We start from the raw sequence: 19,782 nt of genomic DNA, 5'->3' as shown, positions 1-19,782 counted from the left end.
GTTGCTACCCGTGCCACGTGTTAGCAAGGCAAGGAATAGGGAGAGAGAGCAGTTGAACACGTGGCTCCAGGGATGGTGCAGGAGGGAGGGTTTCAGATTCCTGGATAATTGGGGCTCATTCTGGGGTAGGTGGGACCTCTACAAACAGGATGGTCTACACCTGGACCAGAGGGGTACCAATATCCTGGGGGGGAAATTTTGCTAATGCTCTTCGGGCAGGTTCAAACTAGTTCAACAGGGGTTTGGGAACCTGAGTTGCAGCTCCAGTATACAGGAGGTTGAGAGTAGTGAGGTCATGAGTAAGGTTTCAAAGTTGCAGGAGTGTACCGGCAGGCAGGAAGGTGGTTTAAAGTGTGTCTACTTCAATGACAGGAGCATCCGGAATAAGGTGGGTGATCTTGCGGCATGGGTTGGTACCTGGGACTTCGATGTTGTGGCCATTTCGGAGACATGGATAGAGCAGGGGCAGGTATGGTTGTTGCAGGTGCCGGGGTTTAGATATTTCATTAAGCTCAGGGAAGGTGGTAAAAGAGGGGGAGGGGTGGCATGGTTAGTCAAGGACAGTATTACGGTGGCAGAAAGGATGCTTGATGAGGACTCGTCCACTGAGGTAGTATGGGCTGAGGCTAGAAACAGGAAAGGAGAGGTCACCCTGTTAGGGGTTTTCTATCGGCTTCCGAAAATTTCCAGAGATGTAGAGGGAAAGGATTGCAAAGATGATTCTGGATAGGAGCGAAAGTAACAGGGTAGTTGTTATGGGGGACTTTAACTTTCCAAACATTGACTGGAAACGCTATAGTTAGAGTACTTTAGTTGGGTCCATTTTTGTCCAATGTATGCAGGAGGGTTTCCTGACACAGTATGTAGATAGGCCAACGAGAGGCGAGGCCTTATTGGATTTCGTACTGGGTAATGAACCAGGTGTTAGATTTGGAGGTAGGTGAGCACTTTGGTGATAGTGACCACAATTCGATTACGTTTACTTTAGTGATGGAAAGGGATAGGTATATACTGCAGGGCAAGAGTTATATCTGGGGGAAAGGCAATTATGATGCGATGAGGCAAGACTTAGGATGCATCAGATGGGAAGGGGAAGTGCAGGGGATGCGCACAATGGAAATGTGGACCAGCTACTGCGTGTCCTTGATAAGTATGTACCTGTCAGGCAGGGAGGAAGTGGTCGAGCGAGGGAACCGTGGTTTACTAAAGTAGTTGAAACACTTGTCAAGAGGAAGGAGGCTTATGTAAAGGTGAGACGTGAAGGTTCAGTTAGGGCGCTCGAGAGTTACAAGTTAGCTAGGAAGGACTTAAAGAGAGAGCTAAGAAGAGCCAGGAGGGGACATGAGAAGTCTTTGGCAGGTAGGATCAAGGATAACCCTAAAGCTTTCTTTAGATATGTCAGGAATAAAAGAATGACTAGGGTAAGAGTAGGGAGAGTCAAGGACAGTAGTGGGAAGTTGTGCGCGGAGTTCGAGAAGATAGGAGAGGTGCTAAATGAATATTTTTCGTCAGTATTCACACAGGAAAAAGACAATGTTGTCAAGGAGAATACGGAGATACAGGCTACTAGACTAGAAGGGCTTGAGGTTCATAAGGAGGAGGTGTTAGCAATTCTGGAAAGAGTGAAAGTAGATAAGTCCCCTGGGCCGGATGGGATTTATCCTAGGATTCTCTGGGAAGCTTGGGGGGTGATTGCTGAGCCTTTGGCTTTGATCTTTAAGTCATCTTTGTCTACAGGAATAGTGCCAGAAGACTGGAGGATAGCAAATGTTGTCCTCTTGTTCAAGAAGGGGAGTAGAGACAACCCCGGTAACTATTGACCAGTGAGCCTTACTTCTGTTGTGGGCAAAGTCTTGGAAAGGTTTATAAGAGATAGGATGTATAATCATCTGGAAAGGAATACTTTGATTAGAGATAGTCAACACGGTTTTGTGAAGGGTAGGTCGTGCCTCACAAACCTTACTGAGTTCTTTGAGAAGGTGACCAAACAGGTGGATGAGGGTAAAGCGGTTGATGTGGTGTATATGGATTTCAGTAAAGCGTTTGACTGGTAGGCTATTGCAGAAAATACAGAGGCATGGGATTCAGGGTGATTTAGCAGTTTGGATCAGAAATTGGCTAGCTGGAAGAAGACAGAGGGTGGTGGTGGATGGGAAATATTCAGACTGGAGTCCAGTTACTAGTGGTGTACCACAAGGATCTGTTTTGGGGCCACTGCGGTTTGTCATTTTTATAAATGACCTGGAGGAGGATGTGAGAGTAAATTTGCAGATGACACTAAAGTCAGTGGAGGAGTTGTGGACAGTGCGGAAGAATGTTACAAGTTACAGAGGGACATAGATAAGCTGCAGAGCTGGGCTGAGAGGTGGCAAATGGAGTTTAATGCAGAAAAGTGTGAGGTAATTCATTTTGGAAGGAATAACAGGAAGACAGAGTACTGGGCTAATGGTAGTGTGGATGAGCAGAGAAATCTCGGTGTCCATGTACATGGATCATTGAAAGTTGCCACCCAGGTCGAGAGGTTGTTAAGAAGGCGTACGGTGTGTTAGCTTTTATTGGTAGAGGGATTAGTTTCGGAGCTGTGAGGTCATGTTGCAGCTGTACAAAACTCTGGCGTGGCCGCATTTGGAGTATTGTGTGCAATTCTGGTCGCCGCATTATAGGAAGGATGTGGAAGCATTGGAAAGGGTGCAGAGGAGATTTATAAGAATGTTGCCTGGTACGGAGGGAAGATCTTATGAGGGAAGGCTGAGGGACTTGAGGCTGTTTTCGTTAGAGAGAAGAAGGTTAAGAGGTGACTTAATTGAGGCACAAAACATGATCAGAGGATTAGATAGGGTGGACAGTGAGAGCTTTTTTCCTGGGATGGTGATGTCTAGCACGAGGGGACATAGCTTTAAATTGAGGGGAGATAGATATAGGACAGATGTCAGAGGTAGGTTCTTTACTCAGAGAGTAGTAAGGGCATGGAATGCCCTGCTTGCAACAGTAGTGGACTCGCCAACACTAAGGGCATTCAAATGGTCATTGGATAGACATATGGATAAGGGAATAATGTAGATGGGCTTTAAAGTGGTTTCACAGGTCGGCGCAACATCGAGGGCAGAAGGGCCTGTACTGCGCTGTAATGTTCTATGTTCCTGTATTTGGAGGTCAAGTTTATTCTGTGGGGTGCAAGTGAGCGGTTCCACATGAGATGGGGTTTGTTTATATTACATTTTAAAGAGTTGGTTACCATTAGCTGCTGGGAAAATCTGTTGATCGCAACCTTGGAACATACTTAACGACCCAGCCTCTGCAGCCCTCTGCGATAAAGAATTCCACAGATTCACTACTCTCGGAGAGAATAAATTCCTCCTCATCTCTGCCTTAAATGGGTGACCCGTTACCAGGTTAGTTTACAGGTGCAGCAAGTAATTTGCACAACTACTCATATGTTATTGTTTATTGCGAGTGGAATTGAATGCAAGAGGAGGGAGGTAATCCTTCAGTTATACAGGGCATTGGTGGGACTACACCTGGAGCACTGTGTTCAGCATTAGTCTCCTCATGTAATGAAAGACGCAAATGCAATGGAAGCAGTTTGTAGGGGCTGGTTTAGCACAGTGGGCTAAACAACTGGCTTGTAATTCAGAACAAGGCCAGCAGCGCGGGTTCAATTCCCGTACCGGCCTCCCCGAACAGGTTCAGGAATGGGCCGACTAGGGCTTTTCACAGTAACTTCATTGGAGTCTACTTGTGACAATAAGCGATTATTATTATTAGACGGTTTTGTAGAGTAATATCTGGAATGGGTGGGTCATTTTATGAGGAAAGGTTGGACAGGTAAGTTCAGAAGAGTAAGAGGCAACTTGATTAAAACAAGAAAGATCCTGAGGGAACTTGGACAGAGTGGATGTGGGAAGGATGTATCCTCTTGTGGGAGAATCTAGAACAAGGAGCCACCGTTTAAAATAAGGGGTTATTCATTTAAGACAGAGATGAAGACGAAGACTTTTTCTTTCTCTCAGAGGGTTAAGACACTTTGGAATGCTCTTCCTCATAGCATGTTGAGGCAGAGTCTTTGAATATCTTTAAGGCAGAGGGAGATGGATTTTTTTTATGCAATGGGGTGGCAGGAATGTGAATTGGAGGTTAGAATTAGATCTGCCATCATCGTATTGAATGGCAGAGCAGGCTACACGGTAGCACAGTGGTTAGTGCTGTTGCTTCGTAGCGCCAAGGTCCCTAGTTCGATTCCCGTCTGTGCGGAGTCTGCACGATCTTTCCGTCTCTGTGTGGGTTTCCTCCGGGTGCTCCAATTTCCTCCCACAAGTCCCGAAAGACGTGCTGTTAGGTGAATTGGACATTTTGAATTCTCCCTCTGTGTACCTGAACAGGTGCCGGAGTGTGGCGACTAGGGGCTTTTCACAGTAACTTCATTGCAGTGTTAATGTAAGCCTACTTGTGACACTAATAAAGATCATTATTATTATTATAATAATAAAGAGCTGAACAGTCTCGTCCTGCTGCTAATTTGTATGTTTGTACTTAGGTATGATCTCACTTGGTATTTAAAAAAAAAAATCAGAAAATGATCTCAAATATCCACCGCTGCTTATCGGAGTTAGCTCGATGTCCTGGTCAAACTTTAGCCCTCAATCAACAACACAAAAAACAAATGATCTGGACATTAACACACTGCTGAGATTTTTTCCATCCACCTCTGCAAGCCACTGGTTTTTGAGAGTCCCACGAACTGCCTGTCTCAATCTCAAATTTTGTACAGAAAGTATCAGAGAGGATCTCAGTCATGAGCAGTGAAATGAAGGCTAATCCACTACTGTGGTGCGCAACTCGCACTACCCTTTATCTGCCACAGATATTTCATACACTAAATAACTCACCAGTAGAGGAGTGGCACTTCTTGGGTAGTAGAAATGTGTAGGGCTTCTGTTTATTCGTCAGATCAAACAAATAGACCTGCAAATGAGACACATTAATTTGCTTGCTGTGAATGAACCTGTGCTGTGTAGCTAAAAAACAAAACCAGTCTAGTGTAGTCTCACATCAAATCAACTAACTCATCATAGAATTTACAGTGCAGAAGGAGGCCGTTCAGCCCATTGAGTCTGCACCGCCCCTTGGAAAGAGCACCCTACCCAAGCCCATACCTCCACCCTATACCCACATCTCCACCTTATCCCCGTAACCCCACCTAACCTTTTTTGGACATCAAGGGCAATTTAGCATGGCCAAACCACCTAACCTGCACATCTTTGGACTGTGGGAGGAAACCGGAGCATCCGGAAGAAACCCACGCAGACACAGGGAGAACGTGCAGACTTCCGCACAGTAACCCAAGCTGAGAATCGAACCTGGGATCCTGAATCTGTGAAGCAACTGTGCTAACCACTGTGCTACCTCACTGCCCACTCCTTCAACAAAACTCCACAAGAAGCTTGGCAAATGGGAAGGATGAACGTTCTGCCTTCTGTACTCCATTAGGGACCTAGGGATGGGATGTTTAAGTTACACCACAGTTCCCTTAAAACAAACTAGAAATATGGAAGTGTGTCAAATCTACTTAAGCTGGGTCTAATTTATGCACACGCAGCAAGTCTTGAATGGCTTCAACTTGTGCTAAATATTTCTGTTCCAAGTTTAACATTTCACAGCAACTGCTCTGCTACTGATCAACAATGGATATAATTAGCAGCTAAATCGTGTCTGCAAGGACAGTGCAAGATGGGCAGTGGGAGGGAGATTTCTTTCACTGTCCTTCACATATGGTCAGTTTTCAGCTGTATCATATTAACCTGCAGCAAATTTTGCACATTTCTATTTCAGCGTTTTTCTCACGTGCAACTCATTAATTAGTTGTATTTATCTCTATTTATACCCAAGGTACAAGCATCCACAGCCTGTCAAACAGTCTGGTTTGCCTAGAATATTGTCTTTAATGTTGTCTTTCAAAATAAGTACTCAGTGATGTTACATAGAACATCTGAGTAATTGCTCACCGGCACTCCTTCAAGGCACTGTGTAAGAGAGTTCCTGTCTTAAACCCTGTTAATTACCTCATCATATTCAGGTCCCAGAGATAGATGGGGGGGGGGGGGGGGGGGGTCCGAAAAACATTCTGTTCTCCATCTATGCCTCTACAGGGCCTGTGGGACAAAGCATAGTGTGCATGGTGAGGAGGGCAGTGCCTTGTTGGTCACAGAGCCTAGTACGGGTGCCCCCAAGGTACAGTGCCCAGGTGTGGGGAGGGAGTGTCTCCCCAGGTACGGGGCCTGGGGAGCAGTGTCCACCCAGTGTACAGGGCACTGATATAAAAGGCTCAAATACAGGTCAACTTTTCTAGGTCCCTTTGGAGATAAAAATAACGAATTGCTGTCTGCCCTACCTGCTCCCCTCCCATGTTGACTAAGAGTTCAGTTCCATCAGGGTTGAATGCCACATATGTGGCTACGAGCACACGGAGGCGATTGTTATAATCAGGCTGCTTCACTGGGAGATGACCTGAAAGAGAGAGAGAGAGAGAGAGAGAGAGAGAGAGAGGAAGAGGGAAAGAGAGAGAAAATTAACCAGAAGCTACAGAACAACAAAGCAAATGTTTCTCTTGCCAGAGAATCTCAATTAAGTCATATCCACTCAGTGACAGTACTGGCAAGCTATTCAAACGCTATTCAACTGTAAGAGGATTGCCTAGCCTCATTCAAGATCCAAACATACACTTTCTAGCACGAGCACTAATATTCATAAAGTGTTCAGAGGAACGTAGAATTAGGGTCATGGATGGTTTCTGTCCAGAACGAGGACAGTTATACAATTCCCCACTGGCCAACATTTTAACTGTAACTTTGATACAAATAAACCTGATGTAAAAATATTTTAAAATACACAGCTGATGTATGGTATGTGATCAGGGACACGGGAGAATTACTGTTGGATTAACAGATTAGTTGTAGGTTTTATTCTTTAGTAATACTGGTCACACATTGCACATCCTCTCATTCACCTCTTACTGGCCCCACAGACAGACCCATTAGCAATACCCCCTTCACAATAACAGTCTGCTCCAGGAAAGGATCAGCATCTTGTGAACATGGCCTGCACATGATATTCAGCACAAACAACTCTTTCTTCCAGGATCACATACAGAAAAGTCCCAACAAATCTCTACCTCTTTCACCTCCTTTCCAAATCTCTAACCCATGGCTTTTGACTACCCTTGATTCCTGGCTCATGCATGTACTCCACGCACAATCCGTGAACCATGAGAGATTTTACATTTAAAGGCACTCCACACGTGGCGAGCTGTTGTATTCAAGACTCACCTCAATCAAAGTCTCAAGATGGAACTGACATCTGATTATTGTTGGTTCTTCAATTACTACAATGAAGAACATACCATTTCTCGGCATCGACAGCCTTCAACTGATTAGTTAAAGGTCAGAAGTCCCACACGCAGTTGGCTTGGTTCTGGACTGGGTTAGGATTCCCTAACATACGTTACCAGGACCCAACAGATGTATAACAAGGACCACTAATACTACACAAAGATAAAGGGACATACAAAAAACACGCAAGATCACTTTGAAATTGGAAAAATAGAAATGACCAGGGTTTTGGGGTCTGCAAACAAACCTGGGAACATGCATAAAAAGGCAAAATGAATGCTGCATACCTGCCACATAATACTGAACAGCTCCATCTGGCACTGACTTGTACCTATCACAGAATGTGTGCAACCCAGGGGTCAAGCTCTGCTTTACTGTTTTTCTACCAAAAGGAAAAATGAAAAAGATTACACACAAGGCAGCAAAGACTTGCAGAGGCAGAGCGAGAGATAGTGGTGGGAGACATCGAACACAAGAAACCACAGTGATCCTCCATTCCATTGACAGAAATTGCTTTAACCCCAAATTTTATTTTCAGTGAATTCATAAATCATGAATTCCATTAGTATGCACTGTATAAATATTATTGGATGATTTGAATGCTGCACCATGAAGTGACCTTATAAGGTGATGATAAACAGGAGCAGCTCTGTCCAGGATACCAGAGTGCAACACCGTCTCAGCCAGAGCACAGGCGGTGGAAATGGAATGGTGTTGGATGCAATAGAGGGAACAAGGGGAATTATTTCTCAGCAACTACCCCCATTACCAATCGCCCTCTCACCTCCATGCCTGAAATCGACGGAGGTGAGATTTCCTTTCTCAACGTCAGATCTTTTAAACAAATAATTTTTATTCAAGTTTTGATATTTTAACATTTTATAATCATAACACAGCAAAGAAAAAACACCAACCCCAAGTCCCCCCAACCAAACACCTCACGATGACTCCACACCACTAAACAGCTGACTGTAACCAACTCCCTTAAGTGTCGTACAGACAAACCCCATCTCTTTTAGAACCCCTCATTCGCACCTCAAAGCAACTTCACCTTTTCCAGATACAAAAAGTCCATTAGATTCCCAAACCACACCAAGGCACATGGTGGAACAACTGACCTCCACCCGAACAGGACCCGCTTGCGAGTGATCAGTGAGGTGAAGGCCAAAACATCTGCCCCCGCCTGCAAGTCTGACACCCCAAATATGGCCCCCAGGGGTCTAAGCTCCAAGTCCACGCGCAAGTCCGTTGAAATGGTGCTGAAAAACTACCTCCAGAAGTTCTCCAACTTAGGGCAAGACCAGAACATATGCACATGATTAGCCGGGCTCCTCCCACACCGCCCACAAGTGTCCTCCACGCCTGCAAAAACAGGCTTATCCTCGACTTCGTCAGGTATGCTCTATGTACCACCTTCGGCCATATCGACCCCACCCTCACGAGGTTGAGGCATTCACTCTCCGCAGCACATCTCCAGCTCCTCCCACTTGGCTTTAAACCCCTCCTGAGACTTCAGATCCTGCTCTAAAATCCTCCCATAGACCGTCCAGATGACCCTCCAACTCCAGCCCCAGCACCCCTTCAGGAGGGTGGTGCCACAGGAAAAGCCAGAAAGACCTTTTTTGTGAAATCCCGCATCTGCCTATACCCGAAAACCTTCTCCCATGGGATCTCAAACCTCTCCCCAACTCCTCCAAACTCGCAAACCGACCTTCTCGAAATATGTCCTTCATTCTCCACGCCTTCGCTCCTCCCACCCCGAAACCTATCATCCATTCTCACTGGCTCAAACCCATAGTTCCTTTGGATCGGGATCAAGTTCAACCCCGCCCGTAACCTAAAGTGCTGCCAGAATTGTCTTCATATTTTCAACATGGCCACCACAACCGGACTTCCAAATATTTCCCTTGGGTAAACAGGAACAGCACCTTTGCCAGTGCTCACAACCTTGACCCTTACAAGAGCCTGCCTCTTCCTCATCAACAAAGCCTCCAGCTCCCTGCTCCAAACCTGCACCGTCTCCACTTTTGCCACCCAATAATAATACATCAGGTTTGGAAGGGCCAGGACCCCCCGCCGACTGTCGCCCTCTCTGAAGCACCGTCCTCCTAATCCTTGCCACCTTACTGACCCACACAAATGACAGCCCCATAAAAAACGTATTCGGCAAAAAGACCAGTGAGCACTGAAGTAAAAATAAAACGGCGGCAAACTATTCATCTATTTTTTTTTTTTAAAGTATTTTTATTAAGGTTTTTGCAGAATTTTTCAGAATAAAACAGTAGTAACCATAATAACAAAACAAACTAGAGTGAACATTAACATAGGGCAAAAAGAGAATATACAATAACAATTAAAAAGACATTACCCCACCCGACCCAGTCTTCCCACACCATCCCAATGAAGCACTCACCAACCCCCCACCCCAACCCCATGGATTGCTGCTGCTGCTGCCGACATTATAATTTCCCCCGAGAAAGTCGACGAACGGCTGCCACCTCCGAGAGAACCCTAGCGTAGACCCTCTTAAGGCAAACTTTATTTTCTCGAGGCTGAGAAACCCAGCTATGTCGGTAACCCAAGTCTCTACACGTGGGGGCATCAAGTCCCTCCACATTAATAAAATCCGTCTCTGGGCAACTAGGGAGGCAAAGGACAAGACGTCGGCCTCTTTTGCCCCCTGAACTCCCGGGTCTTCTGACACTCCAAAGATCGCTATCTCTGGACTCGGCACCACCCATATGTTAAGCACCTTGGTCATTGCCCTCGCGAACCCTTGCCAGAACTCTCTAAGCTCCAGGCATGCTCAAAACATGTGGACATGGTTTGCAGGGTTGCCCTTGCACCTCATACAACTGTCTTCTACCCCAAAAAACTGGCTCATTCTCGCTGCCGTCATGTGTGCCCGGTGGACCACCTTAAATTGAATTAGACTGAGCCTGGCACATGATGAGGAGGAATTAACCCTGCCCAGGACCTCTGCCCACAGACCCGCTTCCAACTCCTCACCTAGCTCCTCCTCCCACTTGTCCTTGAGCTCCTCCACCGGGGTTTCCTCCGCCTCCTGTAGTTCCTGGTAGATGTCTGACACCCTCCCCTCCCTCAGCCAGGTGCCGGAGACCACCCTGTCCTGTATCCTCAGTGGCGGCAGCGTCGGAAAGGCCACTACCTGTTTTTTCAGGAAGGCCCGTACTTGCAGATATTTAAAGGCGTTTCCTGGCGGCAGATTAAATTTGTCCTCTAGCACCTTCAAACTGGGAAAGCTTCCGTCTATGAACAGATTTCCCATCCTTCGGATCCTGCCCTCTGCCAGCTCTGGAACCCACCATCCATCCTACCCGGGACAAACCTGTGATTGTTGCATATTGGAGTCCAGACCAACGCTCCCTCCACCCTCTTTTTTTTTCTTCTTTTTTTTTAGAATAATTTTTATTGGAATTTTTTACAGAAAATATAACAAGTATAGCAAAAAGCAGTAATATGCAACTAACAGCCCCATAACACCCACAATTCCCCCCATACCGTAACATCACATGTATCACATTTCCCCCCCCCCAAACAAGAGAACTTAACCATAAACTAAAATTAGATAAATCAAATTTAAATAAAATAAGCCAACATAATCAACATCCCCCCCCCCCACCGGGTTGCTGCTGCTACTGTCCCAGTACCCTATCGTTGAGCCAGAAAGTCGAGGAAAGGTTGCCACCACCTAAAGAACCCTTGCACCGATCCTCTCAGGGCGAATTTAACCTTCTCTAGCTTAATGAAACCCGCCATGTCATTGATCCAGGTCTCCACGCTTGGGGGCCTCGCATCCTTCCATTGTAGCAAGATCCTTCGCCGTCCCTCCACCCTCTTGTACCTCCTCCAGATCCGCAGTGTCGACACCACCACCGGACGTGTGGAGTAACGGGTTGGCGAGAACGGAAAAGGAGCAGTTATCAAAGCTCCCAGACTAGTACCTTTACATGACGCCACCTCCGGCTGCTCTCACACCGCACGAGCCCCCCTCCGACTGTGCTCCAACAGCGATCTCCTTGCTCGCGGGGTCTTATTCGCCCACACAAAGCCCGTAATGATCCTACTCAGCCGCTTAAAAAAGGCCTTAGGGATGAAGATGGGGAGGCACTGATAGACAAACAAAAATCTGGGGAGGACAGTCATTTTCGCGGTCTGCACCCTCCCTGCCAGTGACAGCGGGAGCATGTCCCACCTTTTCAAGTCCCCTTCCATTTGCTCCACCAACCGGGTCAGGTTGAGCCTGTGCAAGACATCCCATTTCCTGGCCACCTGTATACCCAGGTAATGAAAACTTTTCTCTACCATCCTGAGCACCAGCTCTTTCAGTCTCTCCTCCTGCCCCTTGGCCTGGATCACAAACAACTCGCTCTTTCCCATGTTCAGTTTGTACCCTGAAAAACTACCAAAATCCCTCAGGATCCGCAGAACCTCCCCCATCCCCTCCACAGGGTCCGAAATGTACAGGAGCAAATCATCCGTGTATAGCGAGGCCCGATGTCGTCCGTCACCCCCCCCCCCCCCCCCCCCCCCCCCGAACCAGTCCCCGCCAGTTCCTCAAGGCTCTCAGCGCCATAGATAGTGGTTCTATAGCTCGGGCAAATAGTAATGGGGAGAGGGCACACCCTTGCCTCGTTCCCCGGTGAAGCTCGAAGTACCCCGACCTCAGCCGGTTTGTACATACACTTGCTACAGGCGCCTGGTACAGCAATTTCACCCAGCCAATAAAGCCCTCACCAAACCCAAACCTCTCCAGCGTTTCCCAGAGGTACTCCCACTCCACCCGGTCAAAGGCTTTCTCTGCGTCCATCGCTGTTACCACCTCTGCCTCCCCTCCCTCTGAGGGCATCATAATAATATTCAAAAGTCTCCGGACATTGGTATTGAGTTGTCTGCCTTTAACAAACCCAGTCTGGTCTTCCTCTATCGCCCCTGGGACGCAATCCTCAATTCTGGTGGCCAGAACCTTAGCTAGCAATTTGGCATCCACGTTTAAAAGCGAAATCAGCCTGTATGACCCGCAATGTTCTGGGTCCTTCCCTCATTTAATAATGAGTGATATGAAAGCCTGTGACATTGTTGGGAGGGAAGAGTTCCTTTCTCCCTAGCCTCATTGAAGGTCCTCATCAGGAGTGGGCTCAATATTTCCGAAAATCTCTCACAGAATTCTACCTGTAACCATCCAGGCCCGGGGCTTTACCTGATTGCATGCCCTCTATACCCTTGACAATCTCTTCCAATTCAATTGGGGCCCTCAGCCCCTCCACCAGGTCCTCTTCCACCTTTGGAAACCTCAACTGATCCAAAAATTGCCTCATCTCTTCCGCTCCCGTCGGGGACTCCGACTCGTATAGCTTACTATAGAATTCCTTAAAGACTCCGTTCACCCCCCCTGGATCCAAGACCATGTTACCCTCCTTATTCTTTACTCCCCGATTTCCCTGGCCGCCTCCCTCTTTCGCAGTTGGTGTGCCAGCATTCTACTCGCTTTCTCCCCATACTCGGGCTGCCCCCGTTGCCTTCCTCAGCTGTGCTACCGCTTTCCCTGTGGTCAGCAGTTCAAACGCCGCCTGCAGACTCCTCCGCTCCCTCAGTAGCCCCGCCTCAGGGGCCTCCGCGTATCTCCTATCCACTCGGAGTATCTCCTCTACCAATCTCTCCCTCTCTGCTCTTTCTCTCTTTTCCCTATGGGATCGAATTGAGATGAGTTCCCCTCTGACAACTGCCTTCAGAGCCTCCCAGACTGTTGCCACTGCTACCTCACCCATATCGTTTGTTTCCAGGTAATCCTGGATGTTCCTGCTAATCCGCCAGCAAACCTCTTCGTCCGCCAGCAGCCCCACATCCAGTCTCCAGAGTGGGCACTGCGCTCTCTCTTCACTAAGCCACAGGTCCACCGAGTGCGGGGCATGGTCCGAGACTGTGATTGCTGAGTATTCTGTCCCTGCCACCTTTGGGATTAACGCCCTGCTCAAGACAAAGAAGTCTATGCGGGAATAAACCTTATGAACGTGGGAGAAAAAAAAAGAGAACTCCTTCGCTCTCGGCCACGCGAACCTCCAGGAATCCATCCCCCCTGCATCTGCTCCATGAAACCCTTCAGTTCCTTAGCCACTGCTGGTCGCTTCCCTGTCCTGGACTTCAACCGGTCCAGCTCGGGGTCGATGACTGTGTTAAAGTCTTCCTCCATGATCAGGTGATGTGACTCTAAGTCCGGGATTTTGCCGAGCATGCGTCTCAAATTCCACATCATCCCAATTCGGAGCATAGACGTTCACAAACACCACCCGGATCTCCACCCACTTTCCACTCACCATTATATACCTGCCCCTCTTATCTGCCACAATTCTCCCAGCCTCGAATGCCACACCCTTACAGATCAGAATTGCTACCCCACTAGTCTTCGAATCCAGCCCTGAATGGAACACCTGGCCTACCCACCCGTTTCTCAATCTCGTGTGATCTGCGAGCTTTAAATGTGTCTCCTGAAGCATTGCTACGTCAGCCTTTCAACCCTTTAGATGCGCGAACACACGCGCTCTTTTGACCGGCCCATTCAAACCCCTCACATTCCACGTGATCAGCCTGGACGGGGGGCTAACCACCCCCCACTGCCGACTAGCCATCGCCCTTTCTTGGCCAATCTCAAGCCTGCGTCCTTCACTTCCTCGAGCGCCCCCACAGGGAGCCGCTGCCCCCAACCCTCAATTGGTACCCCGAAATTGATACCTCCTCTGTCAGCAAAGAAGCACCCCCCCCTCCCTCCCCCCCCTCCCCCCCCCCCCCCCAAACAGCCCCACGACCCAAAACCCCCCCGCCAAGCACCAGCTGGACACTTGCTCACCCCCCACTACGCTCCCGAGAGTCAGCTGACCCATGCTGACCCTGGCAGCTCCCGCCCCTGGCGCCAATCAGACTGTCGCCTCATTGTCTGGACCCTTCTCCCCACGTGAATTAACCAATTAAGCTACCTCTCCAGCCCCAATGAGTAAATAGTAATATGAAACAAAAAATATAAACAAAAGACACTAACATTGCCCAGTGAGGAGACACTTGTTGAACCAAGGCTCCAACTTCCCGAAAATTCGCACTGAGTACAGGGCCCCCTCCCACCTCCGTATCTCAACTTTGCCGAAAACACTGCACCCTCCAGCCACCACCACAGCCCTTACACGCACCCAACATTGCATATAATCTCATATTAGAAATGGTACCGTGTTACCCAACCTTACCGCAGCATTCCACCAAAGCTTAGCTGTCCTTTAATTCGAGTCCAGCTTTTCTTGTTTGACGAATGACCACGCCTCGCCCGGTGTCTCAAAATAGTGATGCCGTTCCTTGTAAGTGACCCATAGCCTCGCTGGGTGTAGCATCCCAAATTTCATGCCCTTGCTGAAGAGTGTCACCTTCACCCGGTTGAATCCAGCACGCCTCTTGGCCAGCTCCGCACCCAGGTCCTGGTAGATGCGTATCACGCTGTTCTCCCACCTGCTGCTCCGTTCTTTTTTTGCCCACCGCAAGACAGGTTCATTGTCCGAGAAGCGATGAAATCTCACCACCGTGGCCCTCGGCGGTTCATTCACCTTGGGCTTCCTTGCGGGGGTTCTGTGCTCCAGGGGTCGAGGGAATACCCCCGTCCCTATCAGCGTCTCCAGCATCTTGGAAAGAAATGCTCCCGCATCCGACCCCTCCACACCTTCAGGGAGGCCCACAATTCTCAAGTTCTGTCTCCTGGACCTGCTTTCTAGGTCCTTCAGCCTCTGCTGCCACTTCTTGTGGAGGTCATCCTGCGTCTCCATCTTAAGGGCCAATACAACCAACTTGTCCTCATGGTCGGATAGCTTTTTCTCCATCTCCTTAATCGCTTTCCCTTGTGTTGCCTGAGTTGCGATCATTTGGTCTATTGATGCCTTCATCGAGGCCAGCATGTCCTTTTTAAGATCAGCAAAGCAGCCCCTAAGGAACTCCTGTTGCTCCTGCGCCCATGCACCCTGGTCTATACCGGCTGCCATGCCGTGCCTCGGCGCCCGCTCCTGTCTGCTGGGACTTAAAACTCTTCACCTGGCCACTCCTGGTCCAGCTATCCATACAACAGAGAGGGAATCCTTTTGGCAGTGTTCGCTTCACCAATCTGCCCCAAAAGGTTAGTGGAAACTCCTGAAAAAGGTCTGAGGGTCAGTTCCAGACAGGAGCTGCCAAATGCGCGACCTACTCCTCCATGGCCGCCACCGAAAGTCTTGTCACCGCTTCTTCAATGGCCTTGGTGAGATCTTTTCACAGTTGTTCCCTCTGCTGCTAGAATTCAGCTTTAATAAAGGCCCTCAAGTCAGCTTGAAGCCTTTAAGCTCGCCCTTCCCCCGCCTGCATGCTGGAAGAGGCTTTTGTCTTTGCTGCAGCTCCAGCCAAATCTTTCACTGTTTCTGACGGGTCTGGTAACCAAGAGACATACCATTCCTGGGGGAAAGTACTCCTCCAACATTCACCTACATCTTTTCATCAAAATTCCACCCCATATTGATTAAAAAAAGAGCTCTTTTCTGTAACCTTGGGCAGGAGCTGCCTTGTGTGTGACCACTTACTCCATGGTCCACACCGGAAGCCCGCAAAATATTCACCTTAACCACCTGCACCCGGCCTTCCAACGATAGTGGAAGTTGTCCCATCTCAGTAAATCCGCCTTTACCCTACCCACCAAGCTTGCAAAAATCCACTTAGAGCCAGGCCCAATGCCGAGCAACCTGCACTCCCAAATACCTAAAGTGGGAAATGACCACCCAAAAGCACAACCCCTCCCCTACAGAAGGCACTACAAATCACTCACTCTTTTCTAAATTTAACTTATAGCTTGAAAAAATCCCAAATATCATAAGCAGTCCCATTATATTCCCCACCGGGTTGGAGATAAACCACAGCAGGTCATCAGTATACAGAGACACCCTATCTCCACGCACCACTCCAAGCACCCCCCCCCCCGCCCCACCACCACTTTTTTGAAAGCAGTAATGAAATGGATGCCTGTCCCATTGTCTCTGGCAGCCCGTCCCTTAACCACTGCATCCACCAACACCGGCAACAATGGCGCCAGCTTCTCCAATTTTTTATAAAACTCCACCAGGCAACCATCCGTCCCCGGTGCCTAACCTGTCTGCATCCTCCCGAGCGCTGCTCGATCCTCTTCCATCCCTGCCCTCTGCTCCTCTCCGGGTTTAGGACGCTACAACTATCCCAAAAACTCCCTCATGTCTGACTCATCTTCTGGGGCTCCGACCGACTCCTTGGATGCCTTATTCACCTGCTCCGGTGTCACCCTGCCCCTTCGCCCACATCAACTGTCGAGCTGCCCTTTCTGTGGACGGACGGTCAAACCGCGTCTGTAATTCCTTTCTCCTTACCAGAAGATCCGGAGTGGGATCCTCCGAATACTTTCTGTTGACCTCCAGAATTTCCTTAACCAGCCGCTCCTCTCTTGCTTCCCTGTCTACTTGCACCTTAAATGAGATGATCTCACCCCATCCCAGACCGCTCACGGCAAAACCTTCCCATTCCTATTAAATCCCACATAATCGTCATCATCTTTCCCGATTTTGCACAAAAGTTTGGGTCCGTCAACAGCCCCACATCCGACCTCCACGCTGGTCCCCTCTCCAGGACCACGTCCACCCAATAAGGAGCAATGGCCAAATATTCTGCTTTTCTCACCCCTGCCAACAACGCCTACCCCATAATAAACAAATCAATCCTTGAATACACATTCAAAAAGAACGAGTACTCCCCACCCCGTGGATCTTGGGTCCATCCCCCCATAAATGCAACCAACACCTTCATGCTCGCTATAGGGGTGGGTTTAGCTCACCAGGCTAAATCGCTGGCTTTTAAAGCAGACCAAGCAGGTCAGCAGCACGGTTCGATTCCCGTACCAGCCTCCCCGAACAGACACCGGAATGTGGCGACTAGGGGCTTTTCACAGTAACTTCATTGAAGCCTACTCGTGACAATAAGCAATTTTCATTTTTTTTCATTCATTTCATCCCCTCGGGTCCTACTTAAAAGCCCGCGTGGAACAGCTGACTCACCCAGCCCTTCTGAAGCCTCACCTGGTCCTTCACCCTCAGGTGGGTTTCCTGGAGCAGCATCACGTCGACTTTCAAGCTCTTCAAATGTGAGAAAACTCACTCACCTCACCGGTCCCCCCAGCCCTTGCTCTATCCATGTTACCAAATGGACCGGGGGTCTCTCACACCCTCACACACACCCCCCCCCCCCCCCCCCCCCACCCTGCCTATCAGTCATAACCACTACTCCTGGCCCAGCCCTACCCCTCATCACCATCAGTCATCTACCCCTCCCCCCTCTTCCCAGAAGCCCCACCCACTTCTTCTCAAAACCACTTCTCCCAGTATCACCCCCATCCCCACACCTCCCAGACTCATCAAAACATTTAAAAAATAAATACATCTAGAGTACTCAACTATTTTTTTCCTCCAATTAAGGGGCAATTTAGCGTCGCCAATCCACCTAGCCTGCACATCTTTTGGGTTGCGAGGGTGAAACCCACACGGACATGGGGAGAATGTGCAAACTCCACACGGACAGTGACCCAGGGCCGGGATTCGAAACTGGGTCCTCGGCGCGCAGTCCCAGTGCTAACCACTGTGCCACATGCCACCCCAGACTCATCAAAACATATCCACACAGCTTACAATGACCTTCCCCCACCTCACTCCCGTTCACTAGCCAACTTACTTTGGCTAGTGAAGTGGCCCCCTCCAGAACCCCAGCCCAAAATCAAAAAGGAAACCAACACAAAGGCACTCCCCCACTACACCCAGACCTTCCAAACCCCCAACATAATCATCCCTCAAACCAAGAAACAAATCCCAACAAATTACTCCAAAGTCCCAAAACCATCCTCTCCCAAACACAACCTGAAAGAAAGAAACAAGATAACAAGCAACGTCCAAACTCAATTCAGTCCCAGTCCTTCAGCTTTCATAAACGCCTCCTCTGCCATCTCAAAGCAGTAGTCTTAAGAGTTATGTGATCCTCAGCTTCACTGGGTAGATCACCCGAAACCTCACAATGCTTTTATATAACATCGCCTTCGACTGATCAAAAGCTGCCTGCCTTCTTGCCAACTCCATTCCGAGATCCTGGTGTAGTCAAATATCACCGCCTTCCCACCTCACCTCTCAATTCAGCTTTGCCCTTCGCAACACCTTTTCCTTCACCTGGTTGCTGTGGAGGTAGACTATCACAGCTCTTGGTGGTTCATTTGCCTTTGGTTTCAGCCGGAGCGACCAGTGGGCTCTGTCCAACTCATAGAGGGAGGGGTCCTCCTCCTCCCCCAACAACCTGGCGAATATCTCTGCAAAATATTCCGTTGGTCTCTGGTCCTCCACCCCCTCAGGCAGTCCCACAATCTCAGATTCAGCCACCGTAACCTGTTCTCCAGGTCCTTCACTTTGGCTCTCAGTCCTTTTGTTACTCTCCACCACCCTCCACAGCTCCTCCCCCCATCGAGGTGAACCAGTCATTGTGCAAGCATCAATGCCTCCTCCATCCCCTACAACACCTCTCCTTGCTCCCGCACTTCCTTCAACATCTTTGCCACAGTCATCTTTACCAGAGCAAGAGTTTTGTCCACCCACTATTTGAACCAGGCCATCATCTCCTTTTGCTGACTGCCGAAGTGCTTGGAAAACAGCCGCTCAAACTCCCCCGCCATCACTTCGACCAGCTTGTCCACTGTTATGGACACTGTCCCACCCGGCGAGCTTGCTCCCACAATCTTTCCTCCCACTGAACTCCCCACCGAGCTTGGCGGCAGGCTATCACTCGCACCCTTTCTTCCTGGATTCTGGCATTTCAACATCTTTTAGCTGCTGCAATTTTTCTAACAATCAACCATATAAAATTCTCCCCAAAATCTGGGCAAAAAGGGCCAAAATACGAAAGCTCTAGCAGGAGCCAACCAATGTGCGAACTCCATCAATATATCGCTGTCGGAAGCCAACCATGTCAGATCTAATGAAGAGTGCATGAATCCAAATGTTAGTTTGTCACTTTTCTTGATTTGCTCAAAAATAACATGCCACATGGCTCTGAGTGTTATGGCCCAGGGTTTAGAAAACTCCTAAGTATATCGTGGAATACACCTGACCTACAACTGTTTATTGAATTTGGTTACAATGAGCACATGAGCCTGCCTTTCAGGTGTTATTCAACAGAGGTCTTCGGCGCTTTTAATAAAAAAAAATAAACTTTATTCTGCGAATTTTGTTAACAGTTTTCTAAACACACAGAGTAAGCATTTTTATCAACTGCAAACATAAATACCCCACACTGCTACAGTAATCTATGTATAACCCTTAATAAA

General features: G+C 48.6%; 1 protein-coding gene across 1 annotated transcript in view; it reads right to left on the bottom strand.

Annotated features, from left to right (window-relative positions):
* wdtc1 (WD and tetratricopeptide repeats 1) overlaps nt 1-19,782 on the bottom strand; it is a 126,353-nt gene that overhangs the window by 81,173 nt on the left and 25,398 nt on the right. The window contains exons 7-9 of the mRNA XM_038797593.1: nt 7,673-7,767; nt 6,389-6,504; nt 4,887-4,962 (exon numbers count right to left, since the gene is read on the bottom strand). Of these exons, the coding sequence (XP_038653521.1) occupies nt 4,887-4,962; nt 6,389-6,504; nt 7,673-7,767 (287 nt within the window). The remainder of the gene's footprint in view (nt 1-4,886; nt 4,963-6,388; nt 6,505-7,672; nt 7,768-19,782) is intronic.

This window comes from Scyliorhinus canicula, chromosome 1 (genome assembly GCF_902713615.1).
Source record: "Scyliorhinus canicula chromosome 1, sScyCan1.1, whole genome shotgun sequence".
NCBI lineage: Eukaryota > Metazoa > Chordata > Chondrichthyes > Carcharhiniformes > Scyliorhinidae > Scyliorhinus > Scyliorhinus canicula.
The sequence above is the reverse complement of the archived record's forward strand: the minus strand, read 5'-3'. Positions and strand labels throughout refer to the sequence as shown.